This window comes from Ovis canadensis, chromosome 14, assembly GCF_042477335.2.
Source record: "Ovis canadensis isolate MfBH-ARS-UI-01 breed Bighorn chromosome 14, ARS-UI_OviCan_v2, whole genome shotgun sequence".
Taxonomy (NCBI): domain Eukaryota; kingdom Metazoa; phylum Chordata; class Mammalia; order Artiodactyla; family Bovidae; genus Ovis; species Ovis canadensis.
Window position 1 is genome coordinate 48721422 of NC_091258.1, and position 25935 is coordinate 48747356.

The following is a 25935-nucleotide window of genomic DNA, read 5'->3' on the forward strand; positions in this document are numbered from 1 at the left end:
GGCTGAATTTATATGATTGTATCCTTATGTAGTTTTGTGGATATTTTTAGAATTATGGATGTGATTATTTCTTTTATAAAAGCATTTATTGTTTTCAGATTCTCAATTTTAGAAAAATGTGGAAATAAGAAAAAATTGCATAAAAAATGATAATTGCATGTATCCACAGATACATTAAAACACACAGACATGCCACTCTTTAGTGGAGCTAATGATGTACATTTTTTGTTCCACTCTCTTCTCTCAAGATTATTATTATTTACGTTCTCATCTAGTAATTTATACATCTAAAGTTTCTAATTTCTTGTTTTGTTAATTATTTTTCTTTTTTGCTCCCCCCAACCCCCATAGATCTTGAGCCAGATGATTGTGCATCCATTTACATCTTTAATGTAGATCCACCTCCATCTACTTTAAACTCACCACTTTGCTTACCACATCATGGATTACCGTCTCACTCTTCTGTTTTGTCACCATCGTTTCAGCTCCAAGGTCACAAAAACTATGAAGGAACTTGTGAAATTCCTGAATCTAAATACAACCCATTAAGTGGTCCCAAACCCTTTGAGTGCCCAAGTATTCAAATTACATCCATCTCTCCTAACTGTCATCAAGAAATTGATGCTCATGAAGATGACCTACACATAAATGACCCAGAAAGGGAATATTTGGAAAGGCCTTCTAGAGATCATCTCTATCTTCCTCTTGAGCCATCCTACCGGGAATCTTCCCTTAGTCCTAGTCCTGCCAGTAGCATCTCTTCTAGGAGCTGGTTCTCAGATGCATCTTCTTGTGAATCTCTTTCACATATTTATGATGATGTGGATTCGGAGTTGAATGAAGCTGCTGCCCGATTTACTCTCGGATCCCCTCTGACTTCTCCTGGTGGCTCTCCAGGAGGCTGCCCTGGAGAAGAGTCCTGGCATCAACAGTATGGACTTGGACATTCCTTGTCACCTAGGCAATCTCCTTGCCACTCTCCTAGATCTAGTATCACTGATGAGAATTGGCTGAGCCCCAGGCCAGCCTCAGGACCCTCATCAAGGCCTACTTCCCCTTGTGGGAAACGGCGGCACTCTAGTGCTGAGGTTTGTTACCCTGGGTCCCTTTCACCGCATCATTCGCCTGTTCCTTCTCCTGGTCACTCCCCCAGGGGAAGTGTAACAGAAGATACCTGGCTCAATGCTTCTGTCCAGGGTGGATCAGGCCTTGGCTCTGCGATTTTTCCATTTCAGTACTGTGCAGAAACTGATATTCCTCTGAAAACAAGGAAGACTTCTGAAGATCAAGCTCTCATACTACCAGGAAAATTAGAACTCTGTTCAGATGACCAAGGGAATCTTTCACCGTCTCGGGAAACTTCAATAGATGATGGCCTTGGATCTCAGTATCCTTTAAAGAAAGATTCATCTGGTGACCAATTTCTTTCAGTTCCTTCACCCTTTACCTGGAGCAAACCAAAGCCTGGTCACACCCCTATATTTCGGTGAGTTGATGGAAATGACTAATGGTCATTTTTCATGTTTATATTTATTGGTGGCATGTAATTACTACATTATCTATGTAGAATAATTTGACCATCTTTCCTCCTCCTTTTCTTTAGTTTCTTCCAGACAACTTAAAAAAGACCACATTTATTTTCCTTTTAGTCTTAAAAGTGTCTTTAAATAGGCTAAAGTTATCATTTTAAAAGTGTATAATGAATTGTAAATAATAACAAATTGCATTAGAAGCCCTAGAATGAATTTTCTTTTTTCAGAATGAATTTTCTTATCCACAAAAGCTTCTTGTAAAAGATATAAATTACTGATTATGTCCACTTAGGGATAAGGTTTATATTATATATATATTTTTAAATTTTTATATTTTTAAGAACTCAATAATATACAAATGAAATTTGGCTTTTTTATATTTGTGACAAATGTGTTTTTTTCCATAATTTATTTTATCTCTGGACTTCATATAAGTTTGTGATTTTTGTTGTTGGTATAGAGGAATTTTTAAATTTTATATATTCAAATTTGTCTTTTCCTTCACAGCTTTTAGATTTTATGTTATATTTGAAAGCCTATCCCACTCTAAAATAACTACAAATAAAGAGAAAATCTAACTTTCACGTTTCTAGTTTTTATGTATAATTTTTACAATATATGTATGTAACTTATATACTGTTTGTATTTGTACATATATATATATATATTTTGAATCTTGAATCCAGCTACGGACTAAAGACTGTTGTAATGACTGTTTTCTAAATGGCTTATCAGTTATCACAGTGCCATTTTTAGAATCAATCTAATCTATAATTGATTAGGGAATATAAGTTATCGTGTGTTAATCCTCACACAGATGTGGGTCTGTTTACTTTTTAAAAAATTTTTTGCTTTGTTATTGGTACAAATGTTTATTTCTGAATCTAGATTTTTAGAAAATTATAATGTGGAATTATGGTATTGACGACTCCTTTGAACCCATCACTTTGCTGCTGAAAATTATCTTAATCTTTTTAGGGATTTGCTTAAACAAGTACAGAAACTTGCTGAGAGTTGATGAAGTTGATTTTTTGTTTCAGACTAATAAAAATTACTGCCTTTGAGCTTCAGAGTAGCTGGTAATGCTAAGCCAAGGATATTAAGGGAAGCAATGAAATAACTTAGAAATTTACTCTAGGCATGGTATCAAAGGTAGAAAAGACGTCTAAAGTCTCATTTCACCAATTATTAAGATTTTTTTTAAAATAGAAGGTATTACTTTTTAACACAAATCATTCTAGTTTTGGGTCCATTAATATTTGACCTATAGACTTAGAAGTTGTTTCTTTTCTAATTTCATATTTTCATTGTTAACATATCTAAATGAACCTGTCCCCTTTAAGCTATTTAAAAATTGTTTTGATTGTTTTTGTGGTTATACACATAGTTGAGAAATAGTTATAGTTTTATGACATTTTTTATTTTTAATGAAATATTAGCATTTGTCCTTTTTTAAAAAAAATAGAAACCAAAAATAAATAAAATTGATTTTATTATCAGGTTAATTATTTCTAAAACGCCCTCTGTATCCAGGTTACAACTTATTAAGTGAAGGTTTGTGTTTTTTTTCTTTTTGTTTAAATTTTATTTTTTAAATACTTTACTTCAAAGATCATAGGAAGAAATGTTGGTGCCTTCAAAGAAATAATTTGAATCACTGCTTGGCTGGCAATAATAGCATGGTGAAATGGGTCTTTGTGTGTTTTGTTTATAGCACATCTTCATTACCTCCACTAGACTGGCCTTTACCAACTCATTTTGGACAATGTGAACTGAAAATAGAAGTGCAACCTAAAACTCATCACCGAGCCCATTATGAAACTGAAGGTAGCCGAGGAGCAGTAAAAGCATCTACTGGGGGACATCCTGTGGTGAAGGTAAGAGATTTTAGGGGTGTGTTTTGCAGATACCATACATCTGTTGTTGGTAGGGTCCATTCAGTCAGGTACTGCTGAGCCTGAAGAGAGAAACATTTCAAACCTAAAAAGCTTCCATTGAGATTTTGTGTCCTTGTTGATACAGTTGCACTTTTGCATTTTGGGTTTGTTTTTTTTTTTTTGGCTAAGCTAAAAGATATTCTTACTGGACTGACTCTTCAGCTAGTAAAACTCTAGGGAAAGATCATAATGGTCAAATAATTGTTTTTCTGACTAAAATCAAAGACTATTTATAAGTACAATGCATGTTTGTTTAAGGTCCAAATAATACAGAAAAGTAAAAAGAATAAAGCAATGAATTACCTAAAGTCTAAATCCGTCAGAAATAAGTAGTCGTTGGCATTTGATAAACAGTCCAGATAATTCTGTTTGTATGTTTAGTGGAAGAGTAGATGGATGACTAGAAGAATGAATGGATTTTTTTAAAAATGATAGGACTATATATTGAACATCTTTGTAATTAAATTAATTTATTAGAAAATAAAACTGAAGTGAAATTATTAAAATTATATAATATCTGAGTGTATAAAATACAATACATACATAAGTTTCAAGAGTTGAATATTAACTTTAATTTTACTTGAATGAAATATTTTAAAAAATGAACCAAAACTATATGAACTGCTAAATTCTGGATATTGATCTTCACTTTAAGCGATCCTGAACAGTCTTTCTAAGGCGAAAGAAATTAAATAAATTATTGAGAAATTAAATTTTTGTCTTAGATTTAAATGTCACAAATTGCTCCCTACTCTGAAAAATGAAGTAATTGTCTCTGTTAAACTTCTTCCCCCGGCATTGCCATCTACCTCCTGAATTTTGTTGCTTATATTAATTAATCTTCTTTTCAGATCTGTAGTCATCTCTCTGCCTCATGTCCCACCACTCCTATTGCTTAGCTTAGTTCTATATATAGTTGGATTCCAGGTTTAGTACTAATTCTTTCTTATTTCTTTTTAAAGTGCTTTTTTTTGTTTAAATGTTTAAGGAGGGCTTTGGATTCTTTATTTCCTGGATTCTTTCATATTTGAAATTATTTGCTGCTTTTATATACTCAAACATCAGAACGGCTAAGTTGTAATATGTTGTCACTTATTTTTTTCCCTTAGTGCTTGTCTTATGGCATTGTGTATTGTAGTGGAGAAATTAATTGAACAAATACAGTTTATAGCTGATCATTTCCTATACTAGCCATATTTTATGATTTATTTTCATTATCTAAACATGATTTATAGTTCTTGACAAACAAACCTTTACATTTTAGGTGGGTTTTTAAATGACTTGTAAAAAGAAACGTCAGTTCCAGAAAAAGAGATCAGATTTATGGTTACCAGAGGCAGGGGGTTGGAAGAGGGGGAATGGATGAGGGTAGTCAAAAGATACAAACTGTCAGTTAAAACATTAGTAGTGGGGATGTAATGTACAATATGGTGAATGTAGTTAACACTGTTATATGCTGTGTTTGAGAGTTGCTAGAAGAGTAGGTCGTAAAGTTCTCATCATGAGAAACACCCTACCCCCATATAACTATAAGAAGTCATGGATATTAATGAAATTTATCATAATAGCAAGTTTGCAATATATGTAAAAATACATGTAAATCAAGCAATTATGCTGTGTACCTTAAAATTTCAGTACTGTATGCCAATTATAGCTCAATAAAACTGAAAGAAAAAGAAAGCTCAGGAAAACTCAACATAGGAATTTTACCATTTGTTATTAGAACTTTAGTTTACTCTTAAATGAGAGCTTAATTTAGGAGAAGGAGTCTTTGGTTCATTCTTTTATCTTTTTTTTTTTTTTTAAGCCACACCACACAGCTTTCGGAGTCTTAGTTTGCCGACTAGGGATTGAACCAGGGCCCCGGCAGTGAAAACACTAAGTCTTAGCCACTAGACCACCAGGAAATTCCCCATTTCTGTGTCTTTGACTTTTCTTCAGTTCAGTCACTCAGTTGTGTCCCACTCTTTGCGACCCCATGGACTGCAGCACGCCAGGCTTCCCTGTCCATCACCAACTCCCAGAGCTTGTTCAAACTTACATCCATCAAGTCGGTGATGATATCCAACATCTCATCCTCTGTTGTCCCCTTCGCCTACCTTCAGTTTTTCCCAGTATCAAGGTCTTTTCCAGTAAATCAGTTCTTCTCATCAGGTGGCCAAAGTATTGGAGTTTCAGCTTTAGCATCAGTCCTTCCAATGAACACCCCAGACTGATCTCCTTTAGGATGGACTGGTTGGATCTCCTTGCAGTCCAAGGGACTCTCAAGAGTCTTCTCCAACACCACAATTCAAAAGCATCAGTTCTTCGGCTCTCAGCTTTCTTTATAGTCCAACTCTCATATCCATACATGACTACTGGAAAATCCATAGCTTTGACTAGGTGGACCTTTGTTGGCAGAGTAATGCCTTTGCTTTTTAATATGCTGTCTAGGATGGTCATAGCTTTCCTTCCAAGAAGCAAGCATCTTTTAATTTCATGGCTGCAGTCACCATCTGCAGTGATTTTAGAGCCCACGAAAAGAAAGTCTGTCACTGTCTCCATTATTTCCTTATCTATTTGCCATGAAGTGATGGGACTGGACACTATGATCTTTGTTCTTTGAATGTTGAATTTTAAGCCAGCTTTTTCACTCTCCTTTTCTACCTTCATCAAAGGACCCTTTAGTTCCTCTTTGTTTTGTGCCATAATGGTGGTGTCATCTGAGTATCTGAGGTTATTGACATTTCTCCCAGCAATCTTGATTCCACCTTGTGCTTCATCCTGCCCCACATTTCGCACAATGTACTCTGCATATGAGTTAAAAAGCAAGGTGACAGTATACAGCTTTGATGTACTCCTTTCCCAATTTGGAACCAGTCTGTTATTCCATGTCCAGGTCTAACTGTTGCTTCTTGACCTGCATACAGATTTCTCAGGTGGCAGGTCAGGTGGTCTGGTATTCCTGTCTCTTGAAGAATTTTCCACAATTTGTTGTGATTCACACAGTCAGAGGCTTTGGCATGGTCAGTAAAGCAGAAGTAGATGTTTTTCTGGAACTCTCTTGCTTTTTCTATGACCCAGTGGATGTTGGCAATTTGATCTCTGGTTCCTCTGCCTTTTCTAAATCCAGCTTGAACATCTGGAAGTTCCCAGTTCACATACTGTTGAAGTCTGGCTTGGAGAATTTTGAGCATTACTTTGCTAGCGTGTGAGATGAGTGCAATTGTGTGGTAGCTTGAACATTCTTTGGCATTGCCTCTCTTTGGGATTGGAATGAAAACTGAGCTTTTCCAGTCCTGTGGCCACTGCTGCGTTTTCCATATTTGCTGGCATACTGAATGCATCATTAACAGCATCATCTGTTAGGGTTTGAAATAGCTGAACTGGAATTTCATCACCTCCACTAGCTTTGTTCGTAGTGATGCTTCCTAAGGCCCACTTGAGTTCGCATTCCAGAATGTCTGGCTCTAGGTGAGTGATCACATCATGGATATCTAGATCATTAAGATCTTTTTTGCATAGTTCGTAATGTATATTCTTACCACCTCTTCTAAATATCTTCTGCTTCTGTTAGGTCCATCCCATTTCTGTCGTCTATTGTGCCCATCTTTGCATGAAATATTCCCTTGGTATCTCTAATTTTCTCAAAGAGATCTCTAGTCTTGCCCATTCTATTGTTTTCCTCTTTTTTTTTTTTTTTGCCTTGTTCACTTAGGAAGGCTTTCTTATTTCTTCTTGCTCTTCTTTAGAACTCTGCATTTAGATGGGTATATCTTTCCTTTTCGCCTTTGCCTTTCACTTCTCAGCTATTTGAAAATTCTCCGCAGACAACCATTTTGCCTTTTTGCATTTCTTTTTCTTGGGGATGGTTTTGATCACAGCCTCCTATACAGTGTCATGAACCTCCATCCATAGTTCTTCAAGCACTCTGTTTATCAGATTTAATCCCTTGAGTCTATTTGTCACTTCTGCTGTATAATTGTAAGGGATTTGATTTAGGTCATACCTGAATGGTCTGATGGTTTTCCCTACTTTCTTCAGTTTAAGTCTGTATTTTACAATAAGGAGTTCATGATGTGAGCCACTGTTCAGTTCCCGGTCTTGTTTTTCATGTCTGTATAGAGCTTCTCCATCTTCCGCTGCAAAGAATATAATCACTCTGATTTCAGTATTGACCATCTGGTGATGTCCATGTGTAGAGTCATCTCTTGTGTTGTTGCAAGAGGATGTTTGCTATGACTAGTGTGTTCTCTTGGCAAAACTCTGTTAGCCTTTGCCCTGTTTCATTTTGTACTCCAAGGCCAAACTTGCCTGTTACTCCAGGTATCTCTTGACTTCCTACTTTTGCCACCCGGTCTCCTATGATGAAAATGACATCTTTTTTTGGTGTTAGTTCTAGAAGGTCTTATAGATCATCATAGAACTTTGTAGGTCATCATAGAAAGTCAAGAAATTGATTTCTCTTACCAGGAGAAAAATTATTTACACGTGTTTATATGAATTTCCTACCCCCAAATAAGGGAAGGGGCGATTCCCTGGCAGTCCAGTGGCTAGGACTTAGTATTTCCATTGCCAGGGCCCCAGGTTCAATTCCTGGCCAGGGAGCTGAGATCCCAGAGTCCATGTGACAGCAGCCAAGAAAGAAGAAAGATGCCCTAAGAATTTCATAGTTTAATTCCTATGATATTTAGGTCTTTTCTCAATTTGAGTTAATTGTTGTATATGGTGTTAGGTGTGGATCCATCTATATTCTTTTGCATGTAGGTACCTAGTTTTCTCAGCATTATTTGTTGAAAAGAGTTCTTTCCTCATTGAATGTTAAAACCTAGTGATCCAGTGGTTAAGGCTCAGCTCTTTCACTGCTGGGGCCCAGGTTCAGTCCTTGTTTGGAGAAAATAAGATCCTGCAAGCTGTGTGGCATGGCCAAAAACAAAACTGAAAAAAAATCATTTGACCATATGTGCAACAGATTATTTCTCGGCTCTCTATTCTATCCCATTGGTCTTGATGTCTGTCTTTATGCTATAGTCCCGCAGTGTTTTGATTACAGTAGCTTTATAGTCAGTTTTGAAATCTAAGAATGGGTGTATTCACCTTTGTTCTTTGTTTTTGAAAATTGTTTTGGCTATTCAGGGTCCCTTGAAGTTCCATATGACTTCTGGGATGGATTTTTCTATTTCTGTAAAAATAACTTTGAGATTTTTAGGCTGCTTGCATTGAATCTGTCGATTGCTTTAGGTAGTATTGTTCCAGTTCTTGAGCATAGGATTTTTTTCTATTTATTCATGTCTTTAATTTTTTTCAGCAATATTTTATAGTTTTCATTGTGTTAATTCCTGGGTATTTTATTCTTTTTGGTGCTATTGTAAGTGGAATTGTTTTTGTAATTTCATTTTCAGGTTGTTCATTGTGTATAGAAATGCAGCTGATTTTCATGTGTTGACTTTATGTGCTGCTACTTTGTTGAATTCATTTATTATCTACAGCAGTTTTTGTTTTTTTTGGGGTAGAATTGTTAGTTATCTGTAGAGAAGGGGCTTCCCTAGTGGTTCAAATGGTAAAGAATCTGCCTGCAGTGTGGGAGACCTGGGTTCAATCCCTGGGTCGGGAAGATCCCCTGGAGAAGGGAATGGCTTTCCACTCCAGTATTCTTGCCTGGAGAATCCCATGGACAGAGAAGCCTGGCAGGCTACAGTCTATAGGGTTACAAAGAATCAGACATGACTGAGCGCCTAACACTTTCTGTAGATAAGATTAACCTGTGATGTGATAGAAGTTAATTATGAATGGAACCTTACCTCCAGTTCCTTTTTCTTAAAATGAGGATAATAATACACCTAGTTAAGAGTTAAAGGGGATCAAATGAAATGTTGCATGTAAAGAACATAATAAATGCTCAGTAAGTATTTGTTGTTGTTCAGTCACTTATTTGTGTCTGACTTTCTGCAACTCCATGGACTGCAGCAAGCCAGGCTGCAGTCTCAAATGGTTACAATATTGTGATTCCATTTGTATATGTGACACTGTTAGTAGAAATGGAGACACTGTTAGTAGAAATGGAGACTAGATTAGTGGTTGCCAGGGCACCGGAACTGGTTGAAGATTATGAATATAAAGGGGTAGCACAAGAGCGTTCCTGTGTGGTAATGAGGATCTGGATCCTGACTGTTACAGTGGTTACTTGAATCTACATATGGGATAAAATTGCTTAAAACTAGACACATACTTTGTTATACAGTGATAAATTTTATAAAGGAGTAAATATTTTGAGTCTTATCCTAAATGTTACTGAAATTTAAGATGGAGATTATAGTATTTTTTTCCATAACTAGACTTTGTATTCATCGTATACTAAGATTCGTTTCCAGGTAATGACTTTTTATATGATATTGGTATATGCACATTTACAGTTTTAAGCAGTTGATATTATGGAAGTTTTGAATTTTTAGCATCTCTACATTGTATATCATGTTTCTAATATTAATATATTCAGATCCCCTCCCTCCAAGTAATGTAGCAGAACTGATAATAGAACTCCCGTTTTTGAAGCTGCTCTAGTCTGTCCTGTAGTGACCTTCAGGCTTTAACCCTCCAGTTTTAGTTAAATTAAGCACACACAGACCTTTGCTATGGAAACGTACAGAATCATAACAGACAGCTTACTTTCTTCTACAGCCCAGAAGGTGATCTGAAGAGAAGTGTCCTAATACTAAAAGAAAGATTTTAGAGTAGTGTTAACAGTAACAATAATTTGTTTCCTGTAACAAATGGGATGGGATCGGATAATAGTCTTAATTAATTTGATGTTCTTTTAAAATCCTTGAAATGCAAACAAGATGCCCTGTTTTTCCTATGCTGTAGTATATATGCTTGGAGCAGATGTTGGCTGAACTATGTATTATGAAATATGTTCCCTTTGAAATTTTATATGCCTGATTACCTTCCTCCATCACTGGCTCATTTTACTATCAAATATAAAGGACAGGTGGCTTATGTCTTTGCCAAACTGGTATTAATATGAGTCATCTAATACGACTGGCATACTTTGGAATATGTTGAATAGTACTTACTGGTATGTTATGTGATATTTGGGTAACTTTATAGTTAGTAATAAAATTTTTAATTTATATTTTCTATTTTAGATTTTACTACTTCATTTAAAGTAATCACTTTAGTGGCTGTAATTCTTATTTAAATAATTCTGTTGACTAACCTGGTGTCATTTTGTTCCACCAAATTGTACTCTCTCATTCCAAAATACATTCATTCAGCAATGATTAGATGGCCTGTAACATGCTAGGTGCTATACTAGGCTCTGGAGATGACAAAGTGGACGCGGTCCTCTTCACAGTACTTTGGGGCAAGTGGTAAAGTTGTTACTTTTTCTTCCACTATGTGAACACTTGGTTCCATAGAGTAATTTGTTTAATGTAGGATTAAACATGAAAAAGCAGGAAGTATAGCAGAGAGGATGGTTAACCATGAATTTGGGGGTAGTTCCTTAACCTTTCTTAGCTTCAGATTCTTCATCTATAAAGAAAATGGCAAAAATTCCATGGGAGGTTTAGAATTAAATGATCTAATTTAGTTAAAGTGTATCTCCACTCTCTATCTTTATTTTTTCACCTCTGGGTCAAAATGTGAAAGAATCTGTTTCTGCATCGTCACTTAACCCATCTGCCTCCATACAAACCAAAAGGGAAAAATGATTGAACTTTATTTGTGTGCATATGTACATCTATGCCCTCATTTTTACTATTTCTTCTTTAGTTAGTGATTTATTTAGGCTTTTTTTTCCTACTGTAATCATACTGACATTTTATCATTTTATGGAATATTTTCCATTCATTTAAAGCTTTAAAATTTATTAACTTGTTTATACCAAGATGTAAAAAGATATCACAGCTACTATTAATAGATTTCTTAAATACACAATATTTAAGTATTTACAGGAAACTGCAATTTCTAGTTCAATATACTAGATTAAACACATGTATTTACCTTCATTAGACATTAAGCAGTTAAAGCTTAAGCTTGTTGGTTGGAGAAATCATTTTACATAAGAACCAGAAATCATTTTACACTAAAGAACTTTGGGAAGGCTCAGGGGGTTGAAGCACTGATATCTCTGAAAGTGGGGTGTGAGGTGAGGCTGAAAACAGAAGAATTGGTTGAAGATTTACAAAACAAGCAAACGTCACAGTTTTTCCTTTCTTATGTGGTATATAACCAAGCAATAACCACTGGCTTACCTTGGGAGAATTTTGGAAATTTATTCTTTAGAGAGCGTGAAATAGAAGTTCTAGGTTCTAGAATAACTGAAGGCAGGGTTTGGGGTTTTATACAGAAAGTGGTATGGGGCTGAAAGAGGAGGCATGTTGAAAATCTGTGTCTTGAATAGAGAGACTTCTAACTCCTCTTGACTTCTAAAGGTTTATGTTCCCTAGACAGGAGACTGGAGGATTTGCTTTTAGGCAAACTGGTGCAAGATAAAATACCTTTGTGCCTCTTGACTTGCAAATATTCTAGACCAGTGGTTCTCAACTCTTATCAGACCCAACCTCACTCTCAAAATTTTAAACAAATATTTTATAATGCTACTTTATTTATCTGAAATGGAAATGCAAAGATAATATAATCAGCCTACATAATATAATTTTAGAAATATCAATATAATGATTTAATATTGAAGAAATAAATTTAGAAAACTAAATTATAGCAAAAAGTTATGTTTCAAAATGAAAAGGCTTGGTAACAACTGTTCAATCTCTCAGTTGTGTCCGACTCTGCAACCTCATGGACTGCAGCATGCCAGGCCTCCCTGTCCATCACCAACTCCCGGAGTCTACTCAAACTCATGTCCATTGAGTTGGTGATGCCATGCAACCATCTCATCCTCTGTTGTCCCCTTTTCCTCCCACCTTCAATCTTTCCCAGTATCAGGGTCTTTACCATGAGTCATTTCTTCGCATCAGGTGGCCAAAGTATTGAAGCTTCAGCATCAGTCCTTCCAGTGAATATTCAGGACTGATTTCCTGTAGGATTGACTGGTTTGATCTCCTTGCAGTTCAAGGGACTCTCAAGAGTCTTCTCCAACACTGCAGTTCAAAAGCATCAATTCTTCAGTGGTCAGCTTGCAACCCCGTGGACTATACAGTCCATGGACTTATCCAGGCCAGAATACTGGAGTGGGTAGCCTTTCCCTTCTCTAGGGTATCTTCCCAAACCAGGAATCGAACCCTGGATTCCCACATTGCAGGCAGATTCTTTGCCAGCTGAGCCATAAAGGAAGTGGTAACAACTGTATAAAACATAATAAAGTAGCTAGATATTTGTACCTACAGCATCACTACAGTGTTGCAGGCACAAAGACAGATGTGTTGATCAGCAGCCTGAATGCCACAAGTGAGTGGCATTACTGACAATGACATGATTTTCTGAAATGATCAACTCTTGCTTAAGTTTCTTCAATTTACATAGCAGTTATATTCATGAGAAATTCTTATGTGTTAAACCTGTGATTTGGGTGATATTTATATATTCTAAGGAGTTGAGTTCCAAGTTCACAAACTTTTCTGTATAAATATATATACATGATGGGACATTCTGAAGTTCTGTGCAACACAGGCTAGTTCTGCTCTTTGAAAAACAATGATTATCTCATGCATTGATAGGTATTTGAAGAACAGTGAGTATCTCATGAAGTGATAGGAATTTGGATTTCTGGCCTCTTTGCATTAAATACCTATAGTGCACCTCAGTCGTCTGTGGCTATTTTTTGTGCAACAGTGGCAGAGTAGTTAAGATAGAGAGTATACTGGCACTCTGATCATTTGATACTGCTGCTCAGGGAGGTACAAATCGGTGATAGAGTTAAAACTTAGTAGTGTTTCAGGAGCTGTGAGTACTGAAACTTTCACAGTGTATACTCATGTTGTCATGATGTCATCGTTCTACTCATCATGTCAGAATAAGAAACAGAAAGCATTTCAGTCATCCGTTTAAAGCACAGTAGAGTATATAATTTTGTTACTGTGCAATAGCGCTATGGCTAGGCTAAAAGAATATATGTGTTACATAGCCTCATATTTCCATCTGGATATCTCACCATTACCTTGACTACAACATGACTAACATTGAAGACAAGACCTTATCTTTCTCCAAACCTATTCTAAATAAGTGACTTTATTTCTTTATTTGCCAGGGATACCGTCATTCTCCTGCGTACTGAAGCTCAGAACTTCTAATTTCTTTGTTCCCTTCTCTTTATTGTTCTATATGTAGTCAGTTATAAAAATCTCTTCAGGGTCTCATAAGAAAGATTTATTGCATTAATCCATCTTCATTCCTATTTTCTATTCATGTTCTCACTTCTATCCTTGTTTAAATTTTGAGTACGCATGATTTTAGTGCTTTAGCCTTTTAGCTGGTTTCCATGATTTTGTCTTTTCTTTCCTAAACAGAGCGTTAATTGCTTGTTATCATGTACTTCCCTATTTCCTATATTATTATGATTAATAAATTTCTGCCTTTAAATGTCTTCACTAATTCCTTAAAATTTAATGCATGCCACTTTGTTCTTTATTTTAGTGTTAGCTGTATAATACTGGCTGAAGCAGTGACATTTGATATAGATATTTTCATAACACATCCTCAATAAAAAGAGGAAAAGATAGAGTGGTAAACAAAACAGAGTTTTTGCCTTTTTGAAACTTATGTGGTCCTGAGGCAAACAGATATAAACAAATATATAAAATACTTTTAATCGTAATAAATACTATGAAAAATAATAAAACAGGATAAAGGGGTGAAATATGATGTTTCAGATAGGGTGGTTTTCTCTGAGGAGCTGACCTTTGAGTGCAAGCTGAAGCAATGAGGTAATGTGACGATCAGAGGGAAGAATATTCCAAAGGGATAAATATTAAGTGTGAAGCTCCTGAGGGTCCGAATGAGCTTAAGTGGTTCATGCAATAAGGCCAGGATGATCAGAACAGACTGTGGAAGGGAGAGAGTAGGAGAAGGTAAGGCAGCAGATTATCTAGGGCCCAGATCACATAGGACTTGTAAATATTTGTAGGGCATTTGAATTTAGTTCTCAGTGTGGAAGGAAGCCACTAGAGAGTTCTGAGCAGGGAGGTAAAGTTATCCGGTTAATGTTACAAGTTTGTTCTGGCTCCTTGACAGAAAACAGGCTATCGAGCAAGAGTAAGAACAGGGAGAGCAGTTATAAGGCTGTTGCAATGGTCCAGGCTTTATTTGCTTCTCTAAATGTTACAGGACTGAAAACCATCTTGAGCAAATCCTTTTTTTCTGATAATAGGCAAAAAAGTTCATGTCCTTTCCTGGGTAGAGGAGGATAATCAATAAATTATCATGTTGCTTGGTTACAGACTCTAGTGTAAAGCCAGGGATAGGTAAGCCTGAGGGAGTAAAACACTCACCTGAAGGACAACGTAATAATCAAATAAATTTGAAACTCTGACTAGATTCCATACTTAGACTCCAGATGCACACTGATAGCTAACATTTGTTGGCTACATGCCAAGCACTGTACTAGGCACTCTGTTGATATCATATGTCAGGATACTTTACAAAACCATAATATACAAATAGAAGAGAATTTCTTTTAATGTTATTAAGTAGCTCGTAAAATCTCAGGTTTGAAAGCTATGTGGCCTGAAACAGTGTCCGGCCACCCTTCTCAGTTTTGCTCTAGTGAAAACATGACTGACTCTGACTCAGCATTCACAGCTTGTAGAGACAGTGCTTGGGGTCAGGGCACCAGAAACTCCACTGCCTTGAAGAGCTTCTCCACTGTGCTTATTGAAAAATAAACTTTATGCAGTCTATGTTATCATACTGTGCCCTTGGCAAATTTTCTTCCCGGGGCACTTAGGTCCAGAAGTAGAAGTGAAAATTGCATGGACCTCCCCACCAGGTGCCATGTAAACCACCACTCCAAAGCAGAGGAATCTGACTAAAGCTGTGGTAGTAGAGCTGAGACAGCTTAAGAACTGTGACCTGATCAAATACAAAAATTTTTAAAAATAGCATGCCTCTTTCTGGAGATAAATATTTTCTACTTCAATTCCTAGAGTTCTTTTATACAAAATGTCTAGTATATGTTAAACAATGCATACACACACGAGAAAGTGTGAACCAGGGCTTCCCTGGTGGTTTAGTGGTAAAGAATCTGCCTGCCAATGCAGAAGACACGGGTTCAGCACCTGATCCGGGATGATCCCACATGCTGCAGAGCAACTAAGCCTGTGTGCCACAGCTGTTGAGCCTGTGCTCTGGAGCCTGGGAGCTGCAGCTCCTGAGCCCGTGTGCCGCAGTTACTGAAGCCTGCACTCCCTAGAGCTGTGCTCTGCTGCGAGAAGCCGCTGTAGTAAGAAGCCTGCGCGCTGCAACTAGAGAGTAGCCCCCACTCACTGCATCCAGAGAAAAGCCAGTGTAGCAACAGAGACCCAGCAAAGCCAAAACTCAATAAATACATAATTATATATTAAAAAAAAAAAAACTGTGAACTACAGTGAAGAGAAAACAGTCAGTAGAAGCAGACCCAGAGGTGGCCCAAATCTGGCCCTACATCTGGGTTGGACTTATCAGAAAGAGACTTTGATATAACAGTGATAAAAATGCTAAATTAGCTAGTAGAAAAGGTGGGCTAAATATGTGAAGGGATGAAGGAATTCCAGTAGAGATGTGGAAAAAATCTTTTAATTGAAAGGATAATAAGGACAAAGATATAAGAAAACTACAAGAACAATATCCCTAAAATATATAAGACAAAAATCCTCACCAAAAAGCTAGCAAACCGAATCCAACAACACGTTAAAAGGATTTTACAGGGACTTCCCTGGTGGTGCAGTGGTTAAGAATCCTTGTAATGTAGGGGAGTGTTTTTGATCGCTGGCCAGAGAACAGAGATCCCACATTCTACGGGGGAAGTACACCTGCAAGCCACCACTAAGACCCAATGCAGCCAAATGAATAATTTTTTTTTTATAAAGGATTATACAGCATGACCAAGTGGGATTTACCTCAAGAATGCAGAAGGTGATTCAACATATGAAAATCAGTTGTTATGATCATATTAATAGAATGAAGGCATAAAAACCACATGATCATCTCAGTTGACACAGAAAAGGCATTTGATAAAATTCAACAGCTTTCATTAAAAAAACAAAAACACCCAAGCAAACTAGGAAAAGTGGGGAAGTCCTTAACATGATCAAGGTCATTTATGAAAAGCCCACAGCTGACATCATCCTGCCAGTTTTTCCCCTAAGATCAGGAACAAGACAAGGTTGCTTGCTTTTGTCACTGCTAATGCAGTATTTGTGCTGGAAGTTCTAGCCAGAGTTATTAGGCAAGAAAAATAAAAGACATCCAAATTGGAGAGGAAAAGGTAAAATTCTCTCTATTAACAGATGACATGCTCTTCTACTTTAAAAATCCTGAATAATCCCCAAGAAAGCTGCTAGAGCTAATAAATTAGTTCAGGGAAGTTTCTGGGCAGGAGATCAACGCATACTTAAGCAGCTGTGTTTCTGTGTATTTCTATGTGAAAGTTGCTCAGTCGTATCTGACTCTTGGCGACCCCATGGACTATTTTCAGTCCATGGAATTCTTCAGGCCAGAATACTGGGGTGGGTAGCTAGTTCCCTTCTCCAGGGGATCTTCCCAACTCAGGGATCGAACCCAGGTCCCCACATTGCAGGCAGATTCTTTACTATATAAACCACCAGGGAAGCACATATAGGTGATAGACAACCCAAAGAGGACGTTAAGAAAGCAGTTTCACTTATAGTAGCATCTAAAAGAAATAGTTAGGAATTAATGTAATCAAGGAGAAATATATAAGACTTGTATGCTGAAAATTATAAAATATTGCTGAAAGAAAACTAAATGGAAATATATGAAGTAATTTAAAATATATATATAAAGTAAAAATAGGGACTTGCCTGGCAATTGAGTGGTTAAGACTTCGTTTTCCAGTGCAGAGGGTGCAAGTTCAGTCCCTGGTTGAGGAGCTAAGATCCCATGAGTCTCCAGGCCAAAAAAAACAAAACATAACATAGAAAGCAATATTACAACACATTCAATAAAGACTTTAAAAAATGGTCTACTTAAACAATATTGTTTACAAAATATAAAGTAAAAATAAAATCTAAGTATACTTGGAACAAAAATAGACATCCCATTTTCACGGGAAGGAGACTTAATTAAGATATCAGTGCTCCCCAAAGAAATCTACAGATTTAATTCAGTACTTAGCCAGATTCCAACAGTCCTTTTTGCAGAATGGAAAAGCATATTCTCAAATTCATGTCGAATTGCAAAGGGCCTCAAGCAGCTGAAACAATCCTGAAAAAGAAGAATAAAGTTGGAGGGTTTCCTCTCCCTGACTTGTAACATACTACAAAACTACAGTATTTTAAGCAGTATGGTGCTGGCATAAAGACCAATGAAGTAGAATAGAAAGCCCAGAAATAAGTTCTAACATATATGATGAATTAATTTTTGGTCGGGTTTCAAGACCATTCAGTGGGAGAAATGAGTCTTTTCAACAGATGGCGCTGGAAAAATTAGATATCCACAAGCAAGACAATATAGTTGAATCCTTGCCTTTTATGATATACAAAAATTAACTCAGTGGATCAGAGACCTAATGTAAGACCTAAAACTATAAAATCTTGGAAGAAAACTTGAGGAAAATCTTCTCAACATTGGACTTGGTAGTGGTTTCTTAAGTATGATAGCTAAAGCACAAGCAACAAAAGAAACAAATTAGACTCCATCAAAATTAAAAAGGGTCTTTCCAGGTGGTGCAGTTGGTTAAAAATCCACCTGCCAATGCAGGAGACACAAGAGACGTGGGTTCAATCCGTGGATCGGGAAGATCCCCTGGAGTAGGAAATGGTAACCCTGTCTAGTATTCTTGCCTGGGAAAATCAGGGGCAGAGGAGCCTGGTGGGCTACAGTCCAGGTATGCAGAGTTGGACATGACTGAGCATGTACAAAGGCAGAAGGTAAAATTTAAAAAACTTCTGTGTGTCAAAGGACACAACCAAGAAAGTGAAAAAAATACCCTGCAGAATGGGAGATAGTATTTGTAGATCACATATCTGCAAGGGATTAATATTCAGATTATGTGAAGAACTCATACAACTTTGATGAAAAACATCAAATCAAATATAAATGCACACCCATATGTACTCCCAACAAATGTTGAATTTTTTGTTTAAGCAGGCACTTACCTTGGTTGGAGTCAACCTGTAAAACCTGTCTCCCTGTGCTTGGTGGTAGCTCATTATCTCATTTCAGTTATTTTAGCCTTAGGCTGCTTGAGTCTGTCCTGTTATGGATGGTTTACAGGTCAGTCAAAGAACTGGGCGGAGTGTGTGTGTGTGTGTGTGTGTGTGTGTGTGTGTGTGTGTGGAGTGTGTGTGTGTGGAGAGTGTGTGTGTGGAGTGTGTGTGATGGTTTACAGGTCAGTCAAAGAACTGGGCGGAGTGTGTGTGTGTGTGTGTGTGTGTAGTGTGTGTGTGGAGTGTGTGTGTGTGGAGAGTGTGTGTGTGTGTGTGTGTGTGTGTAACTTGGAGCACCCCCTCTCTGGCTCTCTTTTCTGGGATTTGCCTGTACTTTCCAGAGGTTATGACAGGCTCTGTCCTTGTTTCTTCAAGCCCTTCAGACGGCAGATTTCTTTGGTAGTTTCAGCCATACTGTTAAAGCATGGACTGCGGCTTTCCCTCAGATTAAAGCCTTAAAAACAGGAAAAACACCTTCCCTTATTTTCTTTTTACATGTGCCAGTTTGTTTCTAGTATCTTTACTTTGAACTTTCCTTCCTTTCAAAGTCATTCTTTATATTTGTTGCACTGTATAGTTGCTGTTGGGCTTCTCTGGTGGCTCAGAAGGTAAAGAATCTGCCTGCAATGTGGGAGACCTGGGTTCGACCCCTGGGTTGCGAAGATCCCCTGGAGGAGGGCATGGCAATCCTCTCCAGTATTCTTGCCTGGAGAATCCTCATGGACAGAGGTGCCTGGTGGGCTACAGTCCGTGGGGTTGCAAAGAGTCGGACACGACTGAGTGACTCAGCACAGCATAGCACACATAGTTGCTGTCTGCACAACGGCAGGTCCAGTGGGTGTTACTCAGCCATCAGACTGAACACAGGAGTCACCCTGAGTGCTTTAGGCTGTTTCTTTTCCTGTGGTCACGATTTTTACCTCCAGTACCTCCTGGCCATCACCCTTCTTCGTCCTGTGTAGCTCTTTAACCCAGGCAATAGCCGAAGAGTACCAAAGAAAGTCAAGTAGCCTAGCTTTTAAAGTCAGTTGAAATTCTTAAGTTGGAAACATGGAAAAGGACTTTTTAGGTCATTTCTACTAAAAGTGTCTCTGATTTTAATAGCCTGATAGGGGACCTTCCCACATACGCTGATGTTTAAGTCCGATCTGGATGGTTAATGTTGCCTAGAGCACAGAATCAACATTTCTTTTATATTCTACATAGCTCTTTATCAAGGCTTTTCAGAATTTAGGTTGATGTAACTTTTAATCCCCTGAAACCCCCTCATCCCTTTGTAATATATCCCAGCATTTTATAACTCTTAAAATATTTCTGTAGTTTAGAGGGTTGTTCACCTATTGTTTTGACTGTTGAGATAACATTTTATGTATCAATAGTATATGATATAAGACTTACTGTCGTAAACTTACTGTAAAATGCATGGATAACAAGTTGTTATTTTTCTGTGTTTGCTTTTCCAAATTAGCTCCTGGGCTACAGTGAAAAGCCAATAAATCTACAGATGTTTATTGGAACAGCAGACGACCGATATTTACGGCCTCATGCATTTTACCAGGTGCATCGAATCACTGGGAAGACAGTTGCTACTGCAAGCCAAGAGATAATAATTGCCAGCACAAAGGTTCTGGAAATTCCACTTCTTCCTGAAAACAATATGTCAGCCAGGTATCTTGAAACATCCTGAAATGGACTGTTTTTTCTTTTCCTGAAATAATTTTCAGAAGAAAATATATTTATTTTTATATTTATGGCACAAAAATAAAATAGTCACTATTCTGAATTAACTGAATAACATTTTATAAATAGAGTATGTTTGCTAAGGTTGGTATCATATTTCCATAAAGAAAATTCAATTCAGCAAAAGTCTATGACCATGTATTTACCAGCCAAGCATCATGCTAGTTGATAGAGACACAAATATGTGAACTTTTTTCAGTAGCCCACAGTCTAGTCATTTCAGTCGCTCAGTCGTGTCCAACTCTTTGAGACCCCATGAGCCACAGCACACCAGGCCTCCCTGTCCATCACCAACTGCAGGAGTTTACCCAAACCCATGTCCATTGAGTTGGTGATGCCATCCAACATCTCATCCTCTGTCGTCCCCTTCTCCTGCCCTCAATCCCTCCCAGCATCAGGGTCTTTTCAGATGAGTCAGCTCTTCACATCAGGTGGCCAAAGTATTGGAGTTTCAGCTTCAACATCAGTCCTTCCAATGAACACCCAGGACTGATCTCCTTAAGGATGGACTAGTTGGATCTCCTTGCAGTCCAAAGGACTTTGAAGAGTTTTCTCCCCAACACCAGAGTTCAAAAACATCAGTTCTTCAGCTCTCAGCTTTCTTTATAGTCCAACTTTCACATCCATACCTGACTAACAGAAAAACCATAGCCTTGACTAGATGGACCTTAGTTGACAAAGTAATGTCTCTGCTTTTGAATAGCTATCTAGGTTGGTCATAACTTTCCTTCCAAGGAGTAAGTGTCTTTAAATTTCATAGCTGCTGCTGCTAAGTCGCTTCAGTCGTGTCCAACCCTGTGCGACCCCATAGACGGCAGCCCACCAGGCTCCCCCATCCCTGGGATTCTCTAGGCAAGAACACTGGAATGGGTTGCCATTTCCTTCTCCAATGCATGAAAGTGAAAAGTCAAAGTGAAGTTGCTCAGTCGTGTCCAACTCTTCGAGACCCCATGGACTGCAGCCTACCAGGCTCCTCCGTCCATGGGATTTTCCAGGCAAGAGTACTGGAGTGGCGTGCTGGCAGTAAATAATTGCAGTACAATTGTGATTGATAAGTTTCCTTAAAAAAAACTTTTGACTGCTTTCAGATGTCCCATTTTATCCATATCCAAATAAAATGAGATTTTGCCAAATTCTGGATGAGAATGCAATAGAGTTTTGTTCAAGTGGATTAGTTAAGAATGTATAGTACCTGTAATAGAAACCTGAAGCGCAGTGGCTTAAACAGCAAGAGGTTTAATTTTTCTTTCTGCAAAAGAAATATACAGACAGGCATTTTAGGGCTGGCATAGTGGCTCCATAAGTCATTGGGGCCCCAAGCTCCTTCTGTTTTTTCTTTGCTATTTTTAGGGTGTAGTTTTCATCCTCAAGATTATCTCATGATCCACAGTGGCGGCTGGAGCTCTTACCATCATAACTGTAATCCTAGAAGGAATAGAAACAAGGGGTAGGAGGAAGGGTGGGAGAGAATTTTCATCTGAGTCAGGCCTCTTTAAAGAGCTTTTCCCAGAAACTTACCCAACACTTTTATTGCATCTCATTGATCATCCTTGATAGGGAAGACCTGGATATGTTTTGTTTTGTTTTAACCTGAGTACATTGCCACCCCTAAAAAGATATGGGTCTGTTACTAAGAAAAACAGAAAAAGGATATTTAGTAGGCAACTATTACTTTGCCACAACCAGGTATGTGAAACTTACAGTGACTTTTTTAGAGAAATTGTTTCAAACTATAATATAGGTCTTTCTTAAGATGGCATTGATATCTGTCCCAGGCTATTGGAAAAATAGTCCTATTAAAATCAGATTTCAGTCTCAGGCTCTCCTCTTTTAAATTTATATTTTTATTTAATTGAATATACCCCTGAAGACATGGTAATTTATAATATAACTGTACAATTATAAAATAAGAATTGCTTTTTATCTACTTACTAGCAGAAAAGACAATATAGATTTAAATAAAACCTTATCTTTGCCTGCTTTGTTCAAGTCAATAGTACTTGAGAACTCAGTCCTACTAAGTCACTACATAGGTAAAATAGGAGTTTTTTCATGGCTGGGGCACTGTTAGCTGATAGTCTCTACTCTTATGTTTTTGTATTCTGCGGTATATAAAAAGAACTTTGTATTCTCAGCTGATCCTTATTCAGGTACATGAGCAAAACTCTTTTTGTTGACTCTGTTTCCAGGCATCCTATTTGACCCATTTTCAAATAAGGTAAGGTGGCCAGTCTCTAATGAGAATGCAAGAAGGCTTCCTCCCTTCCTCCCTTTTACTCTTGGATCTTACTTAAAAAAATTTTTTTAGCTGCACCATGAGACTTACGGGATCTTAGTTCCCCAACCAGGGATAAAACCCAGGTCCTTGGCAGTGGAAGCACAGAGTTCTAACCACAGGATGACCAGGGAATTCCCTAGGATCTTTCTCATTTAGCATCAAAAACACATGAAAATACTATTATTCAGATGCAGAGGGGAATTTGAAAATCAACTTTGAACTATCTTTTTCTAAGAATTCATAAAATTGCTTCTTAGGTGACAGTTTGCAGGCCATGTTTCCATTCATTCCTCTGGATATTTTAAGCAGTAGACTTTACCAGACAAGGAGAGACCTACAAAAACTTTATCATCATTGTTTTTTGCCTCAGCTTCCTGGAAGTTCATGATCTAGCTCAATTATAGTAATTATAATAATTCACATAACATTAGATTTGGGATATATTTATTTCCTGTTTCTTCTATTTAAATTTTTTTTCTATTTCTTTCTTCTTGACGTTATTTGTATGTTGTAAAATGCCTCAAATCATTTTTTTTAATAATGTATAAATCAATAAATTAAAGAAAACAGAGTACATGAGTTCCTAAGACAGATTTTCAGGAATTTAAGAAAGCCTTATGTACCAAGTAATGTGAAATTATCAGAACTGTAGGATCCAAACATGAAATAGAGGTGGTAGTCAAGATTCTTGTTCCCTTCCCCAACCATAGGTGACAGACTCTACCTGCCTAGACTAGATCAGAAGGAACAAATTCAGACTTAAATTGAAGAAAGTAGGGAAAACCACTAAGCCATTCAAGTATGACCTAAATCAGATCCCTTATGATTATACAGTGGAAGTGACAAATAGATTCAATGGATTAGATCTGGTAGAGAGTGCCTGAAGAACTGTGGACAGAGGTTCATGTCATTGTATAGGAGCAGTGATCAAAACCATCCCCAAGAAAAAGAAAAGCACAAAGGCAAAATGGTTGTCTGAGGAGGCCTGACAAATAGTTGAGAAAAGAAGAGAAGTGAAAGGCAAAGGTGAAAAGGAAAGGTATACCCATCTGAATCCAGAGTTCCAAAGAATAGCAAGGAAAAATAAGAAAGCTCTCCTAAGTGAACAATGCAAGAAATAGAGGAAAACAGTAGAATGGGAAAGGCTAGAGATCTCTTCAAGAAAATTAGCGATACCAAGGGACCATTTCATGCAAAGATGGGAACAATAAAGGACAGAAACAGTATGGACCTAACAGAAGCAGAGGATATTAAGAAGAAATGGCAAGAATACACAGAAGAACTATACACAAAAGATCTTAATGACCCATGGTGTGATAACGTATCTAGAGCCAGACATCCTGCAGTGTGAAGTCAAGTGGGCCTTAGGAAGCATCATTATGAACAAAGCTAGTGGAATCAAAGCCTTTGACTGTGTGGGTCATAACAAACTGTGAAACATTCTTAAAGAGATGGGAATACCAGACTACCTTACCTGCCTCCTGGGAAACCTGTATATAGGTCAAGAAGCAACAATTAGAACAGGACATGGAACAACAGACTGGTTCCAAATTGGGAAAGGAGTGTGTCAAGGCTGTATATTGTCACTCTGCTTATTTAAGTTATATGCAGAGTGTATCATGCGAAATGCAGGGCTGGATGAAGCACAGGCTGGAATCAAGATTGCTGGGAGAAATATCAATAACCTCAGATACACAGATGACACACCACCCTTATGGCAGAAAGCGAAGAGAAACTGAGGAACCTCTTGATGAAAGTGAAAGAGGAGAGTGAAAAAGTTAGCTTAAAACTCAACATTAAAAAATGGAGCTCATGGCGTCCAGTCCCATCACTTCATGGCAAATAGATGGGGAAATAACGGAAACAGTGACAGACTTTCTTTTCTTGGTCTCCAGTATCACTGCAGATGGTGACTGCAGCCATGAAGTTAAAAGACCCTTGCTCCTTGGAAGAAAAACTGTGACAAACCTAGACAGCATATTAAAAAGCAGAGACATTATTGCCAACAAAGGTCCATCTAGTCAGAGCTGTGGTTTTTCCATTAGTCATATGTGGATGTGAGAGTTGGACCATAAAGAAGGCTGAGTGCCAAAGAATTGATGATTTTGAACTGTGGTGTTGGAGAAGACTCTTGAGAGTCCCTTGGACAGCAAGGAGATCAAACCAGTCCATTTTAAAGGAGATCAATCTTGAATATTCATTAGAAGGACTAATGCTGAAGTTCTAATACTTTGGCCATCTGATGCGAAGAGCCAGCTTATTAGAAAAGACCTTAATTCCGGGAAAGATTGAAGGCAAGAGGAGAAGGGGACGACAGAGGATGAGATGGTTGGATGGCATCACCAACTCAGTGGACATGAGTTTGAGCAAGCTCTGGGAAATGGTGAAGGACAGGGAAGCCTAGCGTGCTGCAGTCCATGGTGTCGCAGTTTGATACGACTGTGCGACTGAACAGCAACTTCCACTGCAGGGTGTGCCAGTTTTATCCCTAGTCAGGGATCTAGTATCCTGTGTGATGCGGCCAAAAGAAAGAAAAAGCTCTACTGTTCTCTCAGAGCAGTAGTGTGGGGGAAGATTGGGAAATAGCCCCTTTTTTCTGCCTGCTTTCCCATAAATTTGGTCATTTCAAACCTAATCTATCTTGTATGGGTAATATCCTTTAATTAAGACTGATATTCAACCCATAAACCATAGAACCACTCAACAAGATGCTTTAAATATAGTATGCTGTTATTCATTGCCTTACCCTACTCATAACTCCTCCTTGATTTAGAACTTGATGAATATGGATGTGGCAATGTTATATTCTGATCTAGAATATAATTGTGTTGTAAGCAGAAATTAATAGTCACTTTCATTCCTATAAATTTAGGTTTTGTTGGTTTGGTTGCTTTTTTCTTTTTTCGCATTGCTTAGTCAGAGTTTAAGATGGTCATTTCTGATACTCCACATCATCTGCTAGAAACTTAACTCTCTGCTAAAATACCTTCCCTTGAAACTCAATAAAAATGGATTATCTCTGCTATTTCCCACCAAATACTCATTTGGCATATTAGCATGAATACTACCTTGATAAAATTTGATCAGTACTGTTTTGAGCTAAGGTACAGTTTTTCAATATTAGCTAAATACAGTTTATTTATAAA

General features: G+C 37.6%; 1 protein-coding gene and 1 non-coding gene across 6 annotated transcripts in view; both read left to right on the forward strand.

Annotated features, from left to right (window-relative positions):
• NFATC3 (nuclear factor of activated T cells 3) overlaps positions 1–25935 on the forward strand; it is a 93747-nt gene that overhangs the window by 30733 nt on the left and 37079 nt on the right. For all 5 annotated transcript variants that reach the window (XM_069550152.1, XM_069550151.1, XM_069550155.1 and 2 more), the window contains exons 2-4: positions 352–1486; positions 3247–3409; positions 20240–20439. In XM_069550152.1, coding sequence (XP_069406253.1) covers positions 352–1486; positions 3247–3409; positions 20240–20439 — 1498 coding nt within the window. The remainder of the gene's footprint in view (positions 1–351; positions 1487–3246; positions 3410–20239; positions 20440–25935) is intronic.
• TRNAG-UCC (transfer RNA glycine (anticodon UCC)) lies at positions 7984–8056 on the forward strand. Its single transcript has one exon. It is a non-coding gene; the product is annotated as a tRNA-Gly (tRNA).